This window comes from Lagopus leucura, unplaced genomic scaffold (assembly GCF_019238085.1).
Source record: "Lagopus leucura isolate 7727_CA_CO unplaced genomic scaffold, USGS_WTPT01 Super-Scaffold_741, whole genome shotgun sequence".
NCBI classification, from domain to species: Eukaryota; Metazoa; Chordata; class Aves; order Galliformes; family Phasianidae; genus Lagopus; species Lagopus leucura.
This window is the reverse complement of record NW_024962256.1, coordinates 10,912,607-10,938,934: the sequence shown is the minus strand read 5'-3', so window position 1 is coordinate 10,938,934 and position 26,328 is coordinate 10,912,607. Positions and strand designations below refer to the sequence as shown.

At 43.1% G+C, this 26,328-nt stretch overlaps 1 protein-coding gene across 1 annotated transcript in view; it reads right to left on the bottom strand.

Annotated features, from left to right (window-relative positions):
• Window positions 1-24,928, bottom strand: part of MGMT (O-6-methylguanine-DNA methyltransferase) — a 144,318-nt gene extending 119,390 nt beyond the window's left edge. Inside the window, exons 1-3 of the mRNA XM_042863570.1 lie at window positions 24,745-24,928; window positions 15,265-15,308; window positions 3,906-4,045 (exon numbers count right to left, since the gene is read on the bottom strand). Of these exons, the coding sequence (XP_042719504.1) occupies window positions 3,906-4,045; window positions 15,265-15,308; window positions 24,745-24,928 (368 nt within the window). The remainder of the gene's footprint in view (window positions 1-3,905; window positions 4,046-15,264; window positions 15,309-24,744) is intronic.
• Between the last annotated feature and the right edge of the window lie 1,400 nt (window positions 24,929-26,328).

The following is a 26,328-nucleotide window of genomic DNA, read 5'->3' as shown; positions in this document are numbered from 1 at the left end:
CGGCCCCCACCCCCCCCCCCCCCTCCTCCCCCCCAAAAAAAAAAATCTCTATTCTGAAAATAGCATTAAGCTCAGGGTATGCGTGCAACACTGGGAAACGCACACTTGGACCATCATCAAAGCCACGTCAATGTGAGTTAACCTGCCCAACCTCAGCTCCAAGAAATGCGTGCACAAAGAGAGCAGCTCCTTGCAGTGCCATGTGCTGTGTGGTCAGCAGCAGGGAGCCAAGCAACCTAGAAGATGGGAACTCCTGAAAGAATTACTATTAGTGCAACACAGGTGAGAACTGTTCCATGTTTGGCTTCATAATGGCTAAGCCAACATCCCCATCTTCCCACAGTCTGTTCTGCTGCATATATTTAGCACAGGGAAATACCAGCACACTTTGTTACTGCTAACAGACATCATGTGTGGGATACCCTGAGCACAGAGCTGACAACATTCCCCTCCAGGTCAGCAGTCAGAGACTGCAGAACAGCCATCCTAGGTTGGGAACAACGCAGGAGAGATGGGGGAACAAAGGAAACCAGTCCTGAACTGCAGAAGGCACTCAGAGTACAGTAAGAGAGGAGTAAAACAGCAAGGTTTCTGATGGGCCAGACAGACACAGTGTTTCAGGCAGCGAGCACTGAGCATCACTTTTGCTGGAGAAGGTAACATTTGTGTACACCAAGAGGAAAAAAATACAATGGCTGATACAGTATTAAAAGCATGTATACAAGATATCTAAATGTTTGCTCTGGGCAAATCAGAATTCTCACAGTATTTAGCTGATTTTTTTTTTTTTTGTAAGAAATAAGATTTTTTTTTCCCCCTTTTCTCTGTATGTAAAGCTCAACTAAAAGCCCATTCTCCCCAAACAGAGCTCACTGTGCTGTTACGTGTGCTGACTTTTAAAGCTAGCCAGTTTCACAAGGAGCAGAATAACCTCAGGTTATTACAATTAGATTCATCTCATTAATAGATCAATTTCTTTCAAGCGCACTGAAAACTGAATTTTTGCTTTGTTGCTTCTCCTTTTAGTCTACATTATAGTCTGTGTTCTTAAGTTTTAAGGAGAGCCATCACAGAACAGGTTGTAATCTCAGGTGATTAATTGCGTAGCATTTTACAAGCTGTAAAACAGAGCGAGATCCCCGCACTGTGATGATGCCATTTAGCACTGCTATCCCATTTCCCCATAACCAGCAGGGCTGTCTGAGACTGCAACTCTGAAGTATTTATACATTTCAAAAGTTTGCTTATTTTTTTGTTGTTAAAAAACTCCAAAATCTATATTGATTGTTACATGCAATTCTACACGAGAAGTCAGGGGAACCATGGTGCTGAATACCAGTATTTATTACCAAACTCACGCTCATTATGGTTCTCTTTGACAGGGGTCCATTAAAATCAATTTTTATGTTTCTTATGGTTTTTTTTTCCCCTACCCAATCTTCTTACCATAGTGTTTATTAGCCAGTTAGCAGAAACACTGGGCGCTGTTTTCTTTTTATTTTATTCTGTCAAAAATAATGAGGCCAGATTTAATAGCTATTCACTAGCGATGAGTAGAAGAGATTAAATGTTATACTTCAGCACAAACATTTACTGAGGGCTTTAAAATGTTTAGAACTTCATTGCTGGTTAAGACAAAAGGAAGTCCCACCTCCCATCCACGTTTCAGATTTAAGTTCCTGCAGTAATAGTAAGGATATTCTGCTTGCTGTTAACTACTGGATCACTCTTTGGTAATACTCGTCTGCAATATAACTGTCACACGAATCCCACAACCTGATAGGTTGAAGTGCTACTGAGATGCTACTAGAGCCTCATCACTTCTGGGAGGACAGAAAACTACAGCAGCCAACCATGGCTGGCTGTACCACCACCAGACAGAGACACAAAGAATTAGGAAAAGAATTGACATCCTCTGACTGCTGCCCAAAGAGCAAAATCAGCAGATCCTTCCCCAGCCAACCCAGCTGTACGACATCAGCAAGCAACAAACCCTATCAACAAGGAAAGCAGAAGCTCACCTTGCATAAGACAGCCTTGCTATACAGCTAGGCTTGCTTAGGGACAGCTGTGACACAGGAGCATCTTTCATTTGTGCAGGAATGAGTAAAGGAAGCAGTGTGTGTTCTGAGCATACACACACATATTTTCCTGGAAAAAAAGTCTGTGTGACTGAAAGCCCAATTCCTCTGCTCAGCCTTCCCACCAGCTCTAATAACATCATACCATCCCCAAAAACACTGTGCAGAAAAAGGGATGGCGAGCCATTACGTGAAACGTTAAAAGCCTCAGCATTAAAGGTAAGAGCCATGACAAGAGACCTTTGCTCTTCTCACCCAGCAGAACCACACACTCACCCAGCACAGCACCTCCTCCCCAGTCACCTTTGTGGCCTTCACCAATCAATGGCCTTGAATTATGTTCATCCAATCCTGCAGCAGTTCACTTGAAGCCTATTTCTCTTAATACCTGTAATCTCATGACTGCTTTTGTTTTAATGCAATTTCCTTTATTTCTACCAACGTGTAAAACCACATTTCTTACATTCACCATGTTTGAGCGCATAGAGCTTCCTCCTGCTATCCTGCCATCCTCTCTCTGACATGTTCTCTTCTCAAAGGTGAAGAGCCGTCACTTGCTTTAGATGTTCTTCAGCCAGAAGCTGTCCTGTAGCAAAGGCGAGCTTCAACTCTGCCCTAAATACCATTTTACTCCCATTCCTCATCAGCAGAAATCCAATACTGCAATCAGCATATGAAGGAAACTCAAGTACTGATTTCCATATCACTGGAGTTGGCAAAACTGTCAAATCCAGAGGCTTGAGGGTTTTAGAATTAGAGGAAAAAACATATTTCAGCCAGAATTCACATGATGCTTTGTATTTGTGATTAATGCTACGCACACTTAAAGAGCTACAAGGGTAATAAAATAGAAAAACAGAAAAAGAGGAAATGCTACAAATCAAAGGAAAAGTTATCAAGTGAGAAGCAGAGCAGGGAGGACAACATGGAGAGAAGGAAATAAAACCCGTTTGAGTCCTACCAGAAAAAAAAACAACACTGCAAAGGCCACAGCTCATTACCAAAAACACCATGGCAAACATTGCAGCTTCATCACCAGAAAACAGCTGAAGAAACAAACCTTAGCAAGCTGTACTACTAACTTCAGTTTTGGCAGAGGATTTGGCAAATAACTTTGGTATCTGCAACATGTGTGACTCTGGCATAGCAAAGCCACACCAGAAAAGGAACATCCCTAAGAAAGACTTCTGTAGTCCTTCTAAAAAGTCAGCTTTTCCTCATGAACAAGGAAAAAAAACACAGCCAAAGAGAGTCCAAACAGCACAATATTTTAACAGACCGAAAAGCACGTCTACTCAACCATAAAACCAATAAAAAAAAAGCACCAACACCTCCTCCATCAGTCCAGCATTTGAGGCATTACCTCTCCTAACACAGATACCTTCGTTGTGAGAACTTCAGGAGACATTATAAACATGACAAACAAACCAGAGCTCTCTTCAGCAGCTTCCATGACTAACCACTCAACCTTAGTTCTGCCTGTCTGAGCACGCACATCTAGATACAGGTCCACAAAACAGACACAGCAGTGTTACTCCTCAGTGACACATTCACACACGTGTCCAAAATTAGGGAGAAGGAGTTACCTTCACAGTGTATTTAAAGAACACTTGTCTCAGCTTGGTTTCTTAGCTGTATTGAAGTCACAGAGAAAGAAACGCATTTGAGATGTGCCATTCCTTGACAGTGCTGGAGGCTGCTTTGCTCTCCCAGGGAAAAGCACTGTACTTTCAACGTGGCTGGTGCAAAAAAGGCACACACAGCCTGCCTTAGCAATCTGTTTACTGCTCGCTCAAACACAGGATCGATAGAACACGAACTTACCCATTTGGCAGCACACTCAGTTTGGGGAGTTTAATTTCGTGTACTCCTGTTTCACACCCAGATATCTCCAGTTTTCCCACAGGGCTGAGCAGAACCACGTGCTTCTCCTGGCACTGTGATGCTCCCTCCTTGGAAGTCACCTGTTCATAAAACCAAATGACTGTCACTGGGCATGTTCTCACCAAAAAGCATTCATCAAGATACACCATGCAGTTTTCAAAAGCAATTCAGAAAAGATAAAGAACCATGGAAATAGAATATTTCTAAGTTAGCTAAAGGTGTAGACGAAGAAACTTGAATGACCCATCCTAAAAAGCCATTAACTCAATCAGTCCCGGAGAAAAAAGTTAGAAGAGCAGCAACCTTCATAAAAGTCACAGGCAATGGAAGCTTTGTGGCTGGTTCAGCAGTAATGCCTGACATGAAGTGTTCTGACACCAGTACCAGAAGAATGATCATGACAACAGAGCACAGTCACTGGCTCCCAGCAGCAGTGTTATGCAAATAGCTGCTGAAACACAAATAGAATGTGTGTGCTGGAAAAACATGAAAAGAAAATCATTCCTTAGTAAAAACAACAATTTTTACTCCCGTTGTTACCAGGCTGGCTTTACAGTTACTGATAGGATGTTTCCAACTCCACATCATGGATTTTTCAGTATTGTTCAAGACCGCACCAAAAACACCCACATCAAATTCATCGTGGCTTTACCCTCTGAATTGGGAGCTGCTCCACTTGGAATTGTAAGATTGCTAAGAAAGGACAGAACACATTCATTGCTGTCACCCAACACCATGTCAGGATCACACCACAATGGGAACATCACAGAATCACAGAATGGCCAGGGTTGGAAGGGACCTCAAGGATCATGAATCTCTAACCTCCCTGCCACATGCAGGGCCACCAACCTCCACATTTCATAGCAGCCCAGGCTGCCCAGGGCCCCATCCAACCTGGCCTTGAACACCTCCAGGGATGGACGGGGCATCACAGCCTCTCTGGGCAGCTGCTCCAGCACCTCACCACTCTCATAGGAAAGAGCTTCCCCCTGACATCCAACCCAAGTCTTCCCTCCCTCAAGTTAAAACCATCTCCCCTTGTGCTGCTGTTATCCACCCTTTCAAAGAGTTGATTCCCCTCCTGTTTGCAGGCTTCCTGGTCAACCTGGTGGGGGCAGGAACTGGATATACTTCTCCAACCCAAGCTTCTGTGAAGGTAAGAACGATGCAAACAGACCAAAAGGACCTCTACTGCAAAGAGCAACCAGCAGCTAACCTGACAAACAAACAGCCTGCTTACATTCAGGAAGACCAGCAAGGTTTCTTGAGTTTTAACACCACTGTGATCATACAGCTAACCTGCAATTTACTTTATACTTCCAGATACAACAGCATAAGTTTATTTTCACTATCATCTGCACAAATGTACAGTCTGACCCAAAGCTCTGTGAAGTCTGCCCAACCTATGACCAAGTTGCCTTATAAAAAAAAAAAAAAAGAAAAAGATGAGATTACCAGTTCCTACTCCACATTTTGAACCTGTTCAAGTTTTCAAGTTCTCCTTCTTTTACTTTAAGTACTTTAAAACAACATTTCCATTTTTTCCCAGGCAGGGAAAAACTGACTGGCAGCTCTCACACCAATTACACTTAGAAAATGTTTGCTGACGTTGCAGAGAAAGAGAAATCCACCTTTTGAACCAAGCTCTTCCTTGCTCCATCTCCTTGCTTAAGGAGTGGAAATGGATGAACTTTTGGGGAGCAGCACCTCACTGCAGAAATATTAATAAAAAGAAAAACCAACATACTAGTTCACATATTTGAAAAGCAGCAGCATACATTCTTCATTTTTATTTGTGTGACAGCCCTCAACTAGATGCACTGAACCTCATACTATGTATTCTGTGAATATAACAACTTAGTTATACAAGGACAGCTTTTTCATTATAACAAAACACAGGATGCAGCATGTAACAGAACACTATAAATAACCCTCTGCGTAAAATCCAACTTGAAGTAAGCTTTGTAGATGAAAACCTTGAGTAATCACTACTATGTTCAGCCTTGTTTATCAGATGCACCAGGCAGCAATATTAGAAGTTTTATTTTTATAAACCTGCACAAGGAATCCACATACATATGCAATTGGGTTGGGAGCTTCAAACATGAAGGTCACTGTACAGAAGCAGAGAACAGCATACTTTGTTCAGACGTAAAAGTACCTTTGTACTAATTAAATAATCAGGAAGTAAGGATACACCACTGTAGGCAGTGCTGTTTTAAAATGAAGCGAAATTGTAATCAAGATTTAAGTTTGTCACAAGTTTGCAGATACAGATAAGCAGACTTGAGATGCTACCAGCTGAAGTCACCCAATGCTTGGGCATCATTGACTGCTGGTAGCTGGACACACAGCTTGCCCTGCCTGCATGGCTCTGCTGAAGCTGTGAGAATTAGAAATCATCAGCAACTTAAAGCAGAAATGCAATAAACCCTAATAAAACTGCCTTTTGTCTTCCTCGGCTTCTTTACATAAAGAAATCATCTGAGCCATTTTGATGTGGCAGCACCTGAACTTCACCTCCATCGTAATACCTATGGATTTGCATCCAAGTATCAACAATTAAAGTTTATTGGGTAAAAAACAAAGGAAAACAACGGGACTTCTAGAGATATTTCCCTGTGACCCCCAGAGCTGTATAAATAAAGACGTGCTACACAAGCTCGTATTCTCCTGCATTCAACTGCTAAATGCTCTAAATAAAACTGGAGGACCACTGTTAGCCAACAGAATTGAGTCCTTTTTGTCACTAATAACAGATGAGCATCACAAGGTTTCCATAGTGGAAGATTTATCAGTGAGAACATTAGCATGATTTATGAGTTAATGTCTTGTATGGAGGAGCCTCATTTTCCAGGTGTGCTCCCGTGACTGTGCAGCAGTGTGTGCCTCATTGGCCTATGCTCCTCCAAAGGGTAAGGCCCCTAAATTATGCTGAGCACCATGAGGAAACACTGACATACCACTCAGATTGCTTTTCTAAGGTTCAGATGCTCAGGATTCAAAACAGCAGTGAGTTTCATCTCCTAAACCAGGTGCTACGAACCTAACAGCCAGCACTGGCTTGATGACTTGCATATAAAGATGTTCACCTCTTACACCTTCCACAGTAATTCTATGTAACAGCCTTGCTGCAGCCAAGGTTTTCAGCACTAGAACATACCTTCAGTTTGATTAAATGCAGATTTAATTTAAAATTTGCATTAAGGGTCTTTCACATTACAGTAAATAATTCAAGATTACTTTCTGCATTTAACTGTTCCTGAAGACAAGGAATTCCATCCTAGCCTACGGTCTGGGATCCAAAATCCAACTCCTATCTGTAATGCAGAGCGGATAAAGAGGAGAAAACCCACACAGCAATGCTAAGGATCACCAAAGTTCACAAAATCCATAACAAAGCACTTCCCTTCAGGAGCCAGAACATCTCCAACTGGTATCCCCACTGCACTCTGCTTCAGCAGGAATACCTCCCCTCTATCCGAACACAGAATCCACCCTCCCTTGCTACCACCCACATAACTTTCAAAAGAATATTTCTATCAGGCTGTAATGTTATAACACAATAGAAAGCACAGCAGTAACAGCAGGGTGGCAAAGTCCTGGGCTGCAACAAGTGATAATAAGACCAAACACAGCAGCTGTGGACACAGAAGGAAAAAAAAACAAACCACTCACCTTTAGAAGATCTCAGGCAGACAGGGATCCCCAATAAGATCCCCTCAGCTCCACTGCCAGCCCTCAAATGAGGTCTGGGAAGGGGTGGATCCTGGCTCCAGCCATTCTGCTTTCTCAGCTTCATTGCATGCACCTGAGCTTCCCGGGTTGGCCTTGCCTTCCACCAGGTGCTCAATCACTGCTTCAGGCCATGACTTTGCATTTCTGCTACGCAAGCTATAGCAAATGGCTGAACTTGAAGCCCTCACAACTTTTGTCTGTCCAGTATTTCTGATAAAGAGGGCAGAACTATTCCTCAACTGCTAGACCCAAAGTACCATGTCTTCACATGCACTGTAATTCTATTCATTAATTGAAGAGTAGGAAGGCACTGACTAGTGAGATCTCACAGCTGCCTCCAAGACAAAAACATGACTCTCAATCCTCTGATTAACTCAGGTGTTAACTGTTTATCCAAAGTACCTGATAACATAAATACAACCAAGAGAGAAGCTGCATTACAATTACTTGCTTATTTCACCTGCCATTTCCCAAACAAAGAAACAGTCCCACTTCTATTGTTCCTCAAATTGCCACCCCTGCACTTATGAAAATTCTCCTCCCAGTTTTTCCATGCTAAACTCACTGTTAATCATAAACAAAGAACCTACAGAGATGCTCAACAGGTTTCTCATGGAATCTTGCTCTTACACCAGGCTTGATTATAACTACATACTTCTATCATTAAAGATATCTGTCAACACAATTGTCTAAAAGGATTCTGAGCAGTGCTGTACCTACCAGTAGCACAAACCGTCAGTATTTTTAGCTATAAAAACTGATTTTCTTCTCCAAAAAACAATTCCAAGGTACTTTATCTTGGCACCAACTGATGGTGACGCATCCCTCTCCAGGTGCAATGAGCCAGCCTGTTCATTTACTTCCTATTCTACTTAAATATATCCTAAGGAAGCATCACTTCAATATTGTAACTTTCTTGGCTAGAATGTAAACTGCAATTCTCAAGCATCTCCATTGCTGCGACACAATATCAGTGCCTTACCAAAACAATACCAAGAATTTGTTGAGTCTGAGTGGATGATCAATAGATGCCAGGAAAGTTACTTCTTCATCCTAATTACAGGAAAGAAATAGCAGTTCTGAACACTTAAATGGGTCTTTATTTTCAGTACTGTAGTGTTCTCAAAGCTGCTTTTTATTGATTCAAGTTCTGAATTAAGATTCAGCAGAAGCTTGAACTATTGGATGGAAATTTGAGGGGCATTCTTCACCGGCACCTGGGAGCTGTGCCACTTTGTGACTTCACTTCAGCCCTGTTGTTACAGTCACACTTCCTAATCCAGTACATTTACACCCCTCTCGTAACAAAATCGTTATTAAATCGTATCAGTGGTGTTTCCCAAGGCAAAAACAATCAGGGATCATCATCAGAAATGAGAACTGAGGATGCATCCGTCTCCACCTTTACCACCTCCCCAGCAATAGGGGCACCAGAACAAGGAGGTGGGCTGGTTACAAACACCTCATCTGCTGCAAGTGTGCACAAGTGATGTGCCTGCCCTTCAACAAGGAGGTCACCTGGTGGCTGCCAGCACAATCGTATCCTCAGCTGAGATTCTGGAAGCTGCTGTTGCCACTCTGTGCTGAGACAAGTGACCGAGGAGAAAAAAATCTGGTCATTAAGGTGTGCTGTGAAAGTCGCAAAGGCAACCCCATGAAATTACAGTTTAGAAACATAATCCATAATGGCCTTTTCAGAAGGGTTTTAATTGCACAAAGCATCTGCCCCCACCCCCGGGTGGCAGAAGCCACCAGCAATGCAGAGCACAGCACCCATCTGGCACAGGCACGCAGTGCTGGCCCACTCAAGAGGTTTCCATTCAATTATAGCTCTCCCCACATCTCCTTCATAGTCTAAAACTTCCTGTATTTGTTTGACTGGTTTCTGCCTGTTTATTTAAAAGGAAATAATCCATTGTATGTCAAGAATATGGGAAAAGTTATATTAATAGTAAAGGCAATGTGCTTTTCTGCACATATACTTCAGCATGGACAGTAATTTTCCAACCCTATGCAGTCAGTCTTGAATGAGAATGTCACTTCTTAAATGCAGTGTTTTACAGAAAAGAAAAACCTAAGCACTGAGGAGAAAAACTACACAGGATGCCTGCAATGAACTCGTGATCAGATTGCAAGTTTAAAAGCCAACTCTTATTAGTATCTGTAGTAAATATCTATATTTTCAACACCCAAATGAGAAGCAGAATTTATGCAATTCTTTTGCTTTTAGTACATTTGAAAATCCAAACTTCTCTAACAGTTGTCTCCTTCTATTGAAGTAGTCCAAAGATTTCCAGGTAAGCACAATGCCACAATAAATACTGGGTCCATTTGGCTTTGTCCTTGCTGCAAAAGAAATTAACACCTACATATGAACAGGACTGCAATTCTGATAAAGCTGTTGTGTAAGAGCTGCACTGAAACATTAAAGAAAGCACACACATCATCTTGTGCCACGGGAAGCATGGCCAAATTGGCCATTTCCTGGGATATAGCAGATCCCAGCCTTCCAGCAGTGTTTGGTCAGAAGCCTGCTCTGCAACGAGATGGCTGGAGAGCTATGGAGACTAACAGCACTGCTTCCATCGCCTGGTGGAGTAACACACACAAATAAAGAGCAATTCCTCAACAGGAGGATTCACCAAGCTTGGACATATGGAAAAGAAATAGCAGCCTAAGCAAATCCAGGGTTAGTTTAGGGTGATATAAATTTCTTTATATTCCAAATAACATAATGAAAATGTTAAGGCACAGAATTAAACTGCACAGTTTGACCATATACAAGCAGGCACCAAAAATCACTCCCCATCTTCACTTATCAGCAAGTCGGCTCCACGCAAGCCACTGACAAAACAGAAGGAAATATGTTCATGTGCACAGAGCAACATTTGCTTCCTAAAGCATTTAAAAAGTATTCAACAAGAGCAAACACATAATTCTTTATTAAACAATCAAAGACAGCAAGCGCAAGTTTCTGTTGTCCCATCGTATTATACTACTAATCCTCTTTGGATGGCAATCAAAAGACCCTGAAATGCCAAGCTATAAAAGTGGATTTCCAAGCAGTAGTAGCCTCTGGCTCTTTGGCTGAGTCTTCAGTCGCTTGTTTTGGCAGACAGGAGTTACCCTGGTTGTCAGATGGCAAGTTCCCAGTGTGCTTACCAGGGCTACCTCAGACATCTTCATCTTACTTGCAGGACCGCCTCTGACATTGTGGTTTTACTTAAAGAATGGTATTTTATTTGTAATAGAATTAATTCTTCTCTTTTCAAAGAGGAGCTGGGTTACTACTGTTGTATCCTAGGCAATGTTCAGTTACCACATTTTTCTACTTCATCCATTGTTTGCATGCCAAGCTTTGATTTCAGACATTAGTATCAGCAGACACTTAAACACAAGACCTTAATGGACTGTTTAAACAGGAATTCAGCTGTACTATTTCCTACAAGCACCTACTGAAGCCTTTTCCTGAGTCTCTCCCACTAATAAGTAAACAAGCATGTTTTGTAGCTTCCCCGGCTCTTACTTATGCAGGAAACTTCAATGTTATGAATGTGCAGCAGCCACTGCTGGGACAACAGAGTTTAAAATGTACACACAGAATAGAAGGTTTGTCATTCTGTGTCATTTTAGCAGCAAGCTGAGATGAATACTTGGAAAATGAGTCAAATCGTTACATGCTGCGTATGAGTAACCTATGGAGGCACGGTGTTAATAAACTCTAGACATTGGTGGTTACAGTGGGATGCCATCCAGATTTCAAGATTGGGTCATGACATCCCTAAGTATCTCAGTGCCAAGAGGGAAAAAAAAAAACAACCAACCTGCCTTAAGCTTAAAGGATATGCTGTTTGAAATGGTGGGCTGCCTAGAGATAAGAGCGAATTGGAGTAGAATTGGGCAAGAAATGGACTGACATGAACATGGAAAAACCAGGACGGGGCCAGAGGTTTCTGCATTAAGCAAATTATATCACAAATAGCAAAGAGAAGTCATCGCTGTTACGCCCCCTGCCATTGTGGAGTGCCTGTGAACCCCACTGGCAGTCATCCTGTAAGCCATGCTGCTTGGCACTTCCATCCCTTGTGCTCGGTGTATGTCACCACTCCTACCCCTATGGTATGGTGACCTGCAGATGGATAAAGAGCCTCTTATTTTTAGACTGGGAATCTTATGCCAGAAGATTCAATTAGAAGCACTGGGCAAAGTTACACTTTGTTCAGTCATTTACTGTTTTAGCATCAATCACATGCAGTGAAACACTAGAAGTAAAGGAATGCATTGCCCAACAGGCAAAGAAACAGTTATCATAATAAAGAATCAAGATGAAGAATGTGGTCTCTAGAAATTAGAGTCCCCACAATCAGCATCTAGCTGTTATTAGTTTCAGTTTTAACAAGCTCACACTAAGGAAAACAACATGCATTTCTCCATATTTCACACAAGTGTTCAGCAACTCAAAAAAATAAGTCAGTATATTAATGAACATTTTACATTCTACTTTTTAATTACCAAAGTACTGACTGAGGATGTGTGTAGATATGCATTTGTGATACAAAGGGTCGTACCTCAAGGTGTTAAAGAAGTACAAAATTCAGCAAGGACAGCACCTGATACACGTGTGCATTTATCCCCCCAAATACTCGAGTGCACTACTGCTACAGGGTTCAGCTGGGTATGTAAATGTATGGCAACTATTCTAACACAAGAGCTTTCCTTATTTAATGCAATGAAACTTGCATCAGGTTAATCAGAATTGCAAGCAGACAAAAATGAGAAACTCTAGCAAAAGAATGATTTTAATATGAGGTAACGTTTTGAATTTTATCGCCCACATCCACAAAATTCTTGATCTGTTCCTTCTCACCCTCACCACAGAGCTGAAGTCAGGACCAGCTAAATAAAAGGTAATGCAACTAGGCATAACACAATAAAAGATATTACCTTCACAATGCATTATTGCTGCCAATTATAAGAATCACTTCAACTTAATTTCAAAGGCACAATCACCCTCAACTGTAACAGTCTCTTTTTTAAATTTCAAACAGTATTACATTAAGGCAATAACTCACCTTCCAGCTATAATATCAGTCTCCCTTATTGCAAAAATACATTTCATAAATACTTCTCATCGACAAGTCAAGCTAATTCAGGTTAATTTTATTGTATTTTGGTGCTATCTCACATTTGTGTGCAATTACCTTTATCATTTTATTGCCGTGCCAGAAAGTAATCAGAACAATTATTTGAAAAAAGGAGGTGTATAAATTCTAACTCACACTTGCTGGCATTTTTGATAAAATAGCAGCTTTATCTCCGAAAGTGGCAGGGACATCGGATAAATCATGCATCAGTCAAGTGGAGCTGACCCCCAAGTGCATTGCACAATATCAGGAGTGCTTCAAAAGAAACTTTCCTACATAATCCATCATTCTCTATAATACCAAAACAGCTATACCTGAAGAGCGGGAGCTGGAGAATAACAACAGAATAAATCTAGGCAATATGAACAAAACCATTAATAGTGCTCCTTTTTAAGCTAAAGGAGAGTCAGGAATCTGAATTGTGTTCAGGAAAAGAATTTCATTGAAATTCTTCAAGTGAGCGGAACAGCTTTAAGCGTAAATGGAACAGCGGTCTGTGTCTTAAGGATCCACTGAAAATACAAATGCGTGTGCAGAAAAAATAAATACACACAAAAGACACGTCAAAAAGACTCGCACAGAAATAGAGGATTACAGTCTTGACACACAAAGTCTGAATTTTGCTGTCGTTACCAATCTGAGTTCACTTGAGCACAGGTGTTTCACTATGCTGAGCACAGAGACCAAAGCAGAACGTTCAGTAAAAAGAAATAAATAGCTTACTAAGTTTACATTTTAAAACTGCAAAATATCCACAGAACAGAACTGTATTTAGAATTCTACGGAATAGAAAAAAAAATGCCACAGTGTCACGAGAACACCATAAAAGCAAAAAGTTCCCAAGCAGATGCATTCCTAATGTATGCTCACGCACACAGAATCACCGAGGTTGGAAAAGACCTCCAAGCCCACTTAGTGCAACCATCCACCTCCCACCACCACCTCCCCACATCACCGGGGCCACCTTGCAGCCTCCCTTTCTCAGGCCCAACTTCCACCTCTGGTAAGTGCAATGCAGCTACAGAGCCACGGTACCCAGAGGGATGCAACAGCCATTGAGGAGAGCACCCACGCCTGGCTGCAGAATGTGTGAGCTTGTGCCACAAAGGCATATACTGTGCAGCTGTACTTCCAGTGAAACTGCAAACTGATTATAAACGTGGAGATAATAAGGAATCATGAGCAACAGTCCATTCCTACACATACAGAAGGGTGTGAGGATCAGCAGCAGGGAGCTGGGGAGCCTTGGCTGTGCCTGCACAACTCCCTTCAGCCTTCTGCTCCCCATAAAGCATGGGGCTGAGAGCCCACATTTTGCCTCAGACCTTCTGCCATCCAACACATCAAAAAGGGAAAGCCCCCCTAACAGCTAACACCGTACCCTTCCACTTGAAGGGAGAGTGGGAGAACTGAAAAGGTTAGGTAATAAATTATCAGTTTTATGTTGCTTACCAGCTCTGTCACACCCAGCTTTGAATGAGAGGCAACCAGTGACTATTCCAGATATGTGTGGTGGCTCCTAAGATCATCACACATCTCTCTGCAATTATCCAAGGTACCTGTTACAAGATGCCTCCAACCAACAGGCACACAAGTACAAGCCCACAGAATATTGGGTAAAAGAAAAAAGCAAGACATGAATTTATCTCCCAGAATTTCCTTCCTCAACTGTTCAATTTTAAAGAAACAGAAAGCATTTTCTTTTAGTGGGTACAAAGGCATGGCATACGCCAGAATACTGCTTCTCCCAGCCAGTACATGAAGCAAATTAAAAGCACAAGAGATGCCACTATTAAGACATTTGTAATAGCGATGGAAGCTGCCAGCAATAGATATGCAAGTTTGATTGAACTAGAAATATTTTCCTGGAGGAGCGTTATTACTGTTACAAAAGTAGTTATTTCACACACAAAAAAAGTATTTTCAAAGTTCATTTGAATTATTTGAAGACTAACACTGCTGAGTATAAATGCACCAATGCTGCCCCTCAGCAGGGAGAGTCATTCTGAATTTCCTGATCGCAGTGCTGTCCTGTTTTACTACAAACATTTCCCTACACTTAGACCTTACTGAAGAATTAAAGTCCAAAATTCAGCATGCATCTATTTTTCAATAAATGAGGCATTTATGAGGGGAAGGGAAGCAAACAGCCAACTTAACACAGAAAAGGTAGCACTGTCCTATCAGTTTATGCTCCGAGGAAGATAGATACGTGCTGAGGAAAGGTCCACTGATGCCTGTTACCAACCATGACAGAGCTACAGAGATTTACAGTGCAGCATCAATCTTGTCAACTGGATCCTTAATACTGACTGCTGGACACTGGGGAAAAAAACAAACTATGTTACGTGAATTCTTTCTTAATGCCAGCCCCCTAACATATACCTAAATGTAAGGGTATCTTACAAGGAACTTACTTTCGGAACGCGCCTTGCTGCCATGGTAAATGAATGATGTCTGCCTGTAAGAAAAAAGGAAATCTTCATTAGAAAATGTAATTAGAGTATCACAGGAAGCACTGCACATCAACACGATTCTATTTATTTATTTATGTATTTTTAGAACTTTGTATCATTTTCTTTAAACAGGCCCTATCTTTTAGTACAAATAACAACAAAGTAAAGGTTACTTATTGAAGTATTCGCTTATGTTTCCAAGCAAACAGGAATGCTGATGCTCATCAGGTCATCTCTTGCTTGTTGCGAGGCAAAAGCAACACCACAACACATTCTTAACAAGCAAATTTTGATCTTTCCTACAAGAATGCCCTCTAAGACCTGCTATGAACTCAGGAATTATCTGTGCAGACATTTGGTTCAGAGGCATTTAGTAAAATAAACAAACTTCTGTATTTTAGGGAGTTACGTATTTTAAGGACTGAAAGCAAGAGACTTCCACAGTAAGACTTGGGGCTTGAAAGCAAAGCTTGCAAAGTACTCAGAAGCACACAGGAAATGTTAATTATTGGAACTGAAATACATCTTTTAAATACTATTAACAAAATGGTTCCTCTGCTCTCCCTTTTGAAATACAAGACAACTGTTACTTCCTCAGCATTTCATTTTTCCCCTTCACTTTCTTCTCAGCATCACTACGTTAAAATCACTGTGTCTCCACATAGATCTGCTACAACAAGACATTTTGGAAATCAAGGCAGCTGTCAGAGCTCAGCCAAAATCCACAGGGAGCTCTGGCCTTCAGCCAGGGAACCCAATCCATGAGGTCCCTTCCAACCCAAGCCATCCTCCAATCTATGCCTCAATGCGAGGAGGGAAGCTCAGAGCACCTGAATCTGAGCACTGAAGCACCTGCATCTTTGGGAACCTGAATATGAATACAGGCCACACAGAATTGCATCTAAACACTTTGCCTCACTTGCACCAAGCATGACACAATCACCATTTAACAGTTAATTGGGCATCATGTGCACCCTGTGCTAGAGCAGCCAGGCAGTCAGAAGGCGTTCGATACCAGGGAATGGAGGCTGAGGCCTCAAATTAAACCATCACCAGAAATAAAAGGGAAGGATAACAAAGCAAGAGGGAAGGCTGTAGCCCTACAGTCAGATCCACTTCACCTCAACACATTTTAGACATCCCTCAAGTTTCACTAGAAGTATTTGGTTTTGTTTTTTTTTTCCTTTTAAGACAGAGATGCTTGGACCCATCTGAAAGTAAGGAGCGGAATTCCCAGTGACATATTTTAACATTTTACATGCTGGACAAGCATGAAAACTTATGAGATAACAAAAAGCTGAAAACTCCTTGGATGATGAGCACAGCAAGGAAGCACAGCTGAGAGCAACGCACTGCTATCTGCCAAGCACCTCTTCCACCACTCATGTATTCACTGAATGCTGCAGCTATTATAAAAGAAATCTAAGTAAACATTTCAATATAAGCTTGAGTAAAACTAAAGCATCAGAAAGTAGAACAAACATAAAAATCAGTAACTGTGAGGGGATGGATGTCAAATGCAAGCTTTCTCTATCTATTAATCATACCATGAAAGGCAAGGGAATGCAAACTATCCTTCCTGGCAGGCAAGGAGTGCTCATTCTGTGCCAAGCAGCTGTCTCTGGGACAGCATCATTCAGCAAACGTCCCTTTTCAGAAGAAATTTATGGTACTTATTTGCAGCAAAAGTGTTGTCTGCTTATGAAAGAAGCCACATCAAATACAAAAAAATAAACAAGACTTGAAGTTGCTTCAAGCAGCAGCTAATTCCTGCAGTGGCAACAGCAGCTTAATCACTACTGAAGTTCTACACAAAGCACTGATGTTTATCGCAAAATCTCCTCATCATCCCATAAAGATGCTCTCATACTTTAGATGCAATCCACACATTTGAAGGCAAATCCAGATCAGTCACTGAAATCACCTACAACAGTTTTATGCAACTCCCTTTCAGCCTTCCTCAATGCAATTGATGACACAGCCACCCCTACAACTTCACACCAGGTGTGCCTGCAAACAGCACTTTCTACCTGCTGCACCAGAATGAAAGCCTACTGTAAGCAAACGCAGCTCAGGAGGGACATGGGGTCTGGCAGAGAAACTGGCTGACTTTGAGACTGGACGGTGGCAGGAAGGGATCCAGCTGTAAGGATCCTTACACAAAGACTTACTGAACACTCTGCAAGCGCCCCGGCTGCACGCTGAGGAGCTGTGCAGAGCAGGAGATGCGCAGGGGAAGCCCCTGGACACACAGACCTGGGGAGCACGGCAGCTGAGAAGGACAAATGAAGCAATTAGCTGGACAGAAGCTGCACGGTGTCCGAGGAGGCCCAATGATTGATGACTGTTCATGACCCATTTCTGCCCCAGGTGGAGCTCTCCAAGTGTCAGTATGGCTGACAGGTGGATCCAACAAACATAGTCAGTAAAACCCAAACCACAGGGCCAGGACGAAGGCCTGCAGCTGTGCTGGGGAAAGCCATACAGGACAGCTCTCCAGCTTCAGAGGGCTGGGGAGTTTCAAGGTATGGCTCCAAAATGCATCTTATCAACCTTTCAACGAGGCTGCCTTGTTACAAGAGGCCAATACATGCACTAACTCATTTCCAAATGTAGCTGAAGGCTCCCCTAAGGCTGATAGGCTAAGAACTCAGAATCTCTCCCAAATGGCACAGGAATGACTTTTCAGACTCAACCACGATCACAGAACATCCTGAGTTGGAAGGGCCCCACAAGGAGCATCGAGTCCAGCTCCTGGCTCCACACAGGACCGCCCTCATTCTGGCTCATGTATCAGAAACCGAGATCCCAGAATCACTGAACCTGCCTTAAAGACTGAGCTCTCACCATCACCCACTTCACCAAGGTGGGTGGTTTCCTCCTACACCTGCAGAGACTGGACAAACTGAAGGGACTGAATCAGGAGCTGAAATAAAAAAAGGCAAAGTCTGTCCCCACCCTCATTGGCTGGCACAGAGCTGCCTGGCTGGGACCAAGGAAGCCCACCTCCCACTGAGCTCCTCCTTTGGTGCCCTGGCAATGGGTGAGCAGCCAGGTACAGGATGCCCTGAGGCATGGAGAACAAATCCATCAGTGCTGCGTAGGAGCTCCTCTGTAGAAGGACCACCTACAGCACAGGAAACCAACGTATTGTAGACCTATCCTGCAAGCATCCCAAACCTTGAAATACATTAACAGAACATAAATGTAGAGAACAGTCAGATCATATGTCAAAACTAAGACTCTTTAAGGGCCACGAAGTATTCCAGCCAGATGGTGCTGATGGGTTAGAACACAAGTCCTTGGGATTTCAGGAGTTTTCCCCTTTACTCTCACAGAACTGCAGCCTGCAAAGCACACGCAATGGCAGCACAATGATGAGACCTCTAAGATTCATAAGAAGTATTTTTCTTAGTTCATCAACTTTTAAATAATAAAGGAAGATTCTCCTTGAAAGAAAAGTCCTAAGGATCCAGAGAACTTAATACTCTTTGGTTTTGGTACTAAAATTTTAAAAGAGCTAATATATCAAGTCAGTATATGAATAAAATTCCATATGAAAACATTTAAAGTACATTAGATTTTTGGTCAAGATGAAAGACTGAAAAAAACTCAAGCAATCTATTCTAATTGGGTTCCCATGGTAACTGTACAATTGGGTTTTTCAGTATAACATCCCAAAGGCCCAATGCACACTTGTAAAATATACTTCAAACAGCCTGAATTGTTTTTACATTACAGCACTCCCAGGAAGATCAATTACTATACATCCCCACCCTAACTATTAGTGGCAGGAGATGTTAACACTATTGGCCATATTAACATAAGTCATGTAAAAACACCACGTATCACCATCATTATATAAAACTAATTACACACTTCAGATTCATCAAACACGTTCTGAGTAATAAACCTATAGTAGTCTTGTCACGAGATCATGTTTACTGAATGTTAGAAATCAACCCCAAATATATGCCAAACCATTTTGCTTCTTATATTGATTTCAAGGATAAACAGAATCAATCATTAATAATTACATTATAAGATGACCCACAGGGTTAATCATATTCTTAGAAACTCTGACTATGGAATCAAATATAGATGCACAAAGACACAACCGTGCAGCATTTACAAGCAGGCTGTATGTATTACCAGTCATAAAAAAGGAGGTGCATCCACTAGCACACAACTAATGAACTGGTGAAAATAACAGCACTATTATTCTGCTTTCTTAAAAAAGAAAAGCACAAACATCTAGAAAGGAAAGTTAGTCTCTGATTGACCACCTTGCCATGTTGGCTCTCAAATTCAATCTCTGGAAATGCAATGCTGGACTTGGGCACAGCTCACCCTCCAATGGCCCGACCTCAAAGCTGAAAAGCAATGATGCCCCACACCCTCTGCAAACAGGATCCAAAGCCTACCAGTTCAGCTATACTTCCAGGAATAGATAAATAAAAGAAAACCTAAGATCAGTTTGAATGAGGCTAATCTTATCTCTCAGTCAACCAACAACGAATCCTAGCATTTCATGGACAGAAGGAACATCAGCAAATAACCGGAGCTATTTTCATGCAAGGGATTTCCCTTTTTCTCCCCGCCCTTTTCAGGACATTGTATTTAGTCACACTGAACTTCAGCGAAGCAAGACAAAGAGGAAAAAAGCTGTTTGTGAATTGTTTTTCCAGGGCAGCAGTAACAGTCTAAAAACGTCCCACCACCAAAGGCAACCCACGGCTCTCCAAGCAGTTGTGTATTTCATGGGTATTTTTAGATGCAGAACGCCCCACCTTGTGATTTTGTAAAGCTAAATTGAAAAGTTTTAATCATTTAACTGGGCCTTAAGTTTACTTTAAGTGTTTATTAAAAAGTTTAACTAATTAACAGACCTTCTGCATGCTCAAATATACAAACAACCCAAAATAATTTCACTGTTTGCATTGCACTGACTCATTTAAAGCAGTCAGATAACTAAAATATTATTGGAATGCTAATTATGCAGCTGCAACACTTACAAGACAGCATCAATGCTTGCTCTCTACTAACAAAGAGTAGACCAAAAGCCCATCGCTCCAGCATCCCACCTTCACCAACAGCACACAGCAAGCACTTAGTGATTGCTTCACTTGCACACCGTCCCACCCCACAAGATGTGGGTTTCAAATCTTCCCAATCAGAAATAGGATTTCTGAATGCGAAAGCAAACTCCCAAAGGTCTCAGTGTTCACCCACTTGCCTTCTGAACCCAAACCTAGCAACCTGATTCCAGCACCATCACTGAGCTGCACCCCGTGCAGTGCACACAAGTGATCTGAACTGCCACCTGTTGCTCCTTCGGATGCCACTTGTTCCTGTCCTTTATGAGGCAGAATTATTCTGTCTTCCTTTGACTCAACACTATCGGTCCTCTATCTATAGGACCAAGATATGTTATTCTGCTTAGAAAGCTGAGAAGAAAAAAAAATAATCATAAACTTTATACCAATAAAATTCCATTTTTGGGAGATTAACCTTAAGTGGAATCTATTCAGATGAAAATACTTCCATATAATTGAAAGTGTTGGGCAGAACTTCAGCTGCAGGTTCGAATTTAAGAAGCGACTTGAAAATGTACCTGAAATGGTTTCTGTTATTGAGTACATCATAACACAAAGTAGCACACAGTCCTGACACATCAAGATGCTTTTTCACTGTTGATACAAAATAATAAATAAGCAGACTCTTTGAAAAGGATTAGCAAAAAGCATCAAAATCATGGAATCACAGCATGCCCTGGGTTGCAAAGGAGCACAGTGCTCATCCAGCTCCAACCCCCTGCTGTGTGCAGGTCACCAACCAGCAGCCCAGGCTGCCCAGAGCCACATCCAGCCTGGCCTTGAATGCCTGCAGGGATGGGGCATCCACAGCCTCCTTGGGCAACCTGTGCCAGTGCCTCACCACCCTCTGGGGGAAAAACTTCCTCCTCATATCCAGCATAAACCTCCCGTCTCGGTTCAAACCAAAATGGTGACATACCTCAAAAAACTAAATCAAAACAACTGAACTCCAAAGCCACACGAGCTTTATTGGTCTTCAGATACACTCCACTTTTTATAAACAATAGTCTGGAGCATAGGTTATAGTAGGTTACAGTATCAGCACTTTTAAAATTGCATACTGTATTTTGGGAAAATATTCCAGTACAGGCTTGATTTGTTTTTATAGTTGCTGTTTCTCTACCTGTCTGTTGAAATTAATGCTGGCCAAGCACAAGAATGGAAGGAAAAAAGGTAACAGGTTTCTCTTCTGCATTAGGAAGGGTTTGCTCATTATACCTTCATACAAATTAGCAAAGCTGAAGCCCTCACTAGGACACCTCTGCTTTTTTAATGATGGCATTAATGAAAAGATCTGCAAGAACAGCCAAGACACCGAAACCTGTCACTGCCTCAAAGATTTCGAGCCTCCTAAAATTAAAACTTCATTCTACCTTTCCCCATTAGTTACATTCTCTTCACCAGTCCAGATACCTTATGAACACCCAGTAAACTAGAGAATTGCACAATCCGTCAATAAAGTAAGCGTATTTTGAACTACTGTCCATATGACTCAATTTGTCAGTAAAAACTGCCACCAGCGCTGCGCTTGCAGAAAAATGTCCATAAATGCATTATTGCGACTGGCAGATCGATGTCCATAATAAAAACAAATAGATTTAACAAGTGCTTGCTTTTACGAGTCGTGCCATTGGTGGGATGCGCATTCGGCTTCACCCGTCAACTACGGGGAATGGGTAATACAGGCCAGGTTAGGCACTTGCTGACTTCACCAGTGTTACAAACAGGAAATTATTCCAACGCAGGAAATCTTTACAAGCGTTAGGCCGAAGCCTAATGCCTTCAGGATGTACTTAGAAGTTTCACATGTTCAGAATTCAACATGCTGTTCTGTGAAATATAAAATGAGAAGTGTTGCCGTTATTACAAAATGCAAGGCTTGCTGTGGAAAATAAATGCAACTCAGGTCAGCTAAATCCCTAGCAGACAGCTCACTATGTTCTCAGGTTGATGTAAACACCACAAAATGCCCAACAACCCAGGACCTGAAGCTTGCTCCCCTTAAGTCAATGATTCAGCTCTTACACCAATATAGCACAAGGGCCATCACAGCAGGAACGAGGCCTCAGTCACCACAAAAGATAATTCCATCCCTTGTATCAGAGATGAAGGGCAGGGCTCACAAGGAAGTCCTGCACTGGTTGCTCAGAACATGGCCAGGAAGAGCAGCTGGAATACTAAGGCTGAATCAGTTGTTCTTGTTCCCCCAAATTCCAACCTGCATGCGGCCATACACAACAATACTACAAGAACAGCTGTCCATGTCTCCAACATACTCTCCTTTGGATTTTTTTACACTACTGTTCCTTCTAATAAAGTTTCCCATCACTGAAGTCAGTTTAAGCAGAATTTCTTCGGCACAGCCTTTCCATCTTATCCACGCAACAAACTTAATACTTTTTCTCCACAAGCCCTTGAATTAGCCATTCAGGGAAACCCCGATAACCTTCCCAAAGGGCATGAGCTTCTCCTTCAGGCTACCATTCCTTTAGTGATGCCATTAACTGATTCTCCACATACGTTAAGCATTAAGCAGTGGTGACAAGTTAATTACAGAGTTATCAAGAGATAAAGTAGTCACGGTAACACAAGTTGCAATATAACTACAACAGTTTCCTATAGAGCTTCTGTTCAGTTGCTGGTGTAATTGGTGTAATTAACTTGTCATGGATCAGAATGCAGATAGGAACTGCTAAAGCCACCTTGCAAGCTCACATGGGTACATCTTATTTCCTCTGAAGCTTGAGGCTTTGGGTGGAGTTGTCCAGATGCGCTATGCTTCTGTTTAAAAACAAAGCAGACAAAACTTTTTACTTGGACATCTCCAATTCTGTCACACAAACTCACAGATCATTCCAAGAATGCAAACTGGGCAAATTCCTGAGAACTGTGCCTCGTTACACACAAGTAGCCTGCACTATAGGGACATGTAGGGGCCTTTGCTCCATAGAAAATAAGCTTCAGAAAGCACCACAGATGTCAACTGTGTATAAGGGAACTTTAAAGATTACACAAACTGGAGAGACAGACCTGTTTGAACCCTGCCCTAAAATGAACACCTGGCATAATAACTTGGGTTTAAAACAAAGCGCTGTGCTATCTGTGTTCACGTTCCAAAGCCTAAAACCCCATGGGAGGCTGCCCCACTGTCACCAACCCTCCACCTCATGGCACCATGCACAGCCACAACGGACCAAACTTTAACCCTCAGGAACTTTTCCTAGTGGGAAGCCACGTACAGGAGCACAGCTCCTTCCTGAGCTGAAGGACAGCCCTTATGCAAGGCAGAAAGAATCCTTAACACAGGAACTGCCTTGTGCCTATCATGGCTCCCTTAAGCTGCGTGTCTGTGCACACAGGGATGACGAAAAGCCCCAAGGCGGATCACAGAATCACACACAGAATCACAGAATGGCCAGGGTTGGAAGGGACCTCAAGGATCTCTAACCTCCCTGCCACATGCAGGGCCACCAACCTCCACATTTCATAGCAGCCCAGGCTGCCCAGGGCCCCATCCAACCTGGCCTTGGACACCTCCAGGGATGGACGGGGCATCACAGCCTCTCTGGGCAGCTGTTCCAGCACCTCACCACTCTCATAGGAAAGAGCTTCCCCCTGACATCCAACCTCAATCTTCCCTCCTTCAACTTAAAGCCATTTCCCCTTGTCCTGCTGTTATCCACCCTTTCAAAGAGTTGATTCCCCTCCTGTTTGTAGGCTCCCTTTAGGTAATGAAGGCTGCAATGAGGTCACCCTGCAGCCATCTTTTTTCCAGGCTGAACAAGCCCAGCTCCCTCAGCCTATCTTCGTAGGGGAGGTGCTGCAGCCCTCTGATCATCCCCTGATCAGGGAGGCAGTGCTGTGTCTCGGCGGATCTCAGTGTTAGAACATGAGCAGGGCAGCGAGGCCACAGCCGCCCCGTGCCCAGATCGCTGCTTCTCGGCTGAAGCGCGGCTCTGCCTGCGCTGAAAAGCGCCAGATGCCAAAACCTTTGCACTAAAGCAACGTTTCCTCCCCAAACGCTACAAGTAGGAAGGGCCGCGGATGCAGGAAGCGAGCCGTCCTCCTCACTCACTGCACACACAGAACTTACAGAGACACCGAACTCGCAACGCAGACACGCGTAGCACTTCCGACCGCTCACCGCCCCCCCGCCGCACCGCCGAGCTCCCCCCGCCCCGCTCCCGGCCCGACCCGCAGCACCGCCCGCCCGCCCCGGCTCCTCCTCCCACAGCCACGAGGCCGCCATCAGCCGGGCCCCGCGGTCCCGCACAGCCTTACGGAGCACACGCGGGGCTCGGAGGGGCGGCGGCAGAGGCAGAGCAGCCCCGGTGAGCGACCTCACCTTGCGGGCCCGAACCTCGTGGGCGCTGATCGCCTCCGCGCTCAGCTGCTCCGAGAGCCGGTCTGGGCCTCTTGGTAAACATTCCCCACAACCCCACGGGGGCCGAAAGGAGCGTGCTGAGTTCTGGCTGCTGCGGCGAGCTGGGAGCAGAGCGCGAGATTTGCTGCGCGGCCCAGTTCGCCATTTAAAGCGTTCCCTCGCCTGTCCTTTGCTTAGTGCCGGGGTGCAGGCGAGCAGCCGGCCCGCTCCGCTCAGTTTGCAGGTCTACAAGTTCCGCAAACCCAACTTCTAAAAGGCAGCACGTGGAGAGGAAAGCAGAGCTTTGTTTCGCCTCGCAAAAGGAGCGCTGCTCAAGTTTGCAGCTCTCATTTTCCACCTGAAGATTTTTCTTGCTGTCTGAAACTTACACCTGAGTTACATCAGCAAAAAAATTTTTATAGTGGTGCTGTAGGGATGCAGAAGTTATCACAGAATGGGGAAGTGGAGGAATCCACGTGGGAAATAACAGAGCGGCTTTAAAAAGTCATCACAGAACCCTGGCAATCTATTTTATTTTTTTTTTTCCTACAGGAAGTGAGTGCTGCAAATAAAACAGCACTGAGTGAGTGCCTGTGTGTTAAATCTGGCTCTAAAAAATGACAAAGTTTGCTCCAAAATGCAGAAGTTTCTCCAATGCAATTGAAGATATCTTTGGAAGAGTTGCACCTGGGGCAGACTTACAACAGGGCAGTTGTGAGCAGGGGGCGTTGAGCAGCCTGTTCGACCATCTTTGCCATCTACATAAGCAAGGTGTTGGCCAAAAATCTCTGCACATCTCAGAGTAAAAGTGTACAGTGTTTACACCCTGTCCTGTTAACTGTGACTTTTATGGACATAGCCATTTAGATATTAGGAGGAAGCTTTTCAGCCAGAGGGTTTTGAGGCACTGGCACAGGTTGCCCAAGGAGGCTGTGGATGCCCCATCCCTGCAGGCATTCAAGGCCAGGCTGGATGCGGCTCTGGGCAGCCTGGGCTGCTGGTTGGTGACCTGCACACAGCAGGGGGTTGGAACTGGATGAGCACTGTGCTCCTTTGCAACCCAGGCCATTCTGTGATTCTATGATTTAGAGCAAGATAAAGGTGATCCTTGTGATCGGTGAAGGATAAATTGCAGTTATTTTGTTTAAGAAAAATAAATTCAAATCTCTTTATACGAGCATTTTCTCAATGCCTTTAAGAGGCACAGAAACAATATTTCAGTTAAGGAGAAACGCAGGAAAAGCTATTCCATTTTTGTGATAATTTACAAACATATTCATATTTTCTGATTTTTTAAGCATTCAAAATTAATTTCTGTTACCTTTACAGTAACCTTTGCTAGTGAACAGATTACTTAGACTTACTACAAAAGCAGTGTTGTGTGCTGTCAGGAGAAAATGAAGCTTTCCAGCATCTTTAATGAAGGTCGGATTAACAGTAAATGAAAAGGTATTGCCATGGTGTGCCCCATACAAGTGCAGTGGCTTATGTGAAGACAGTCTCATCTCTAAATGAACAATCTCTTCATTTCAGTAAACTGTGGGCTGGATGGGATACCCAAGGGAT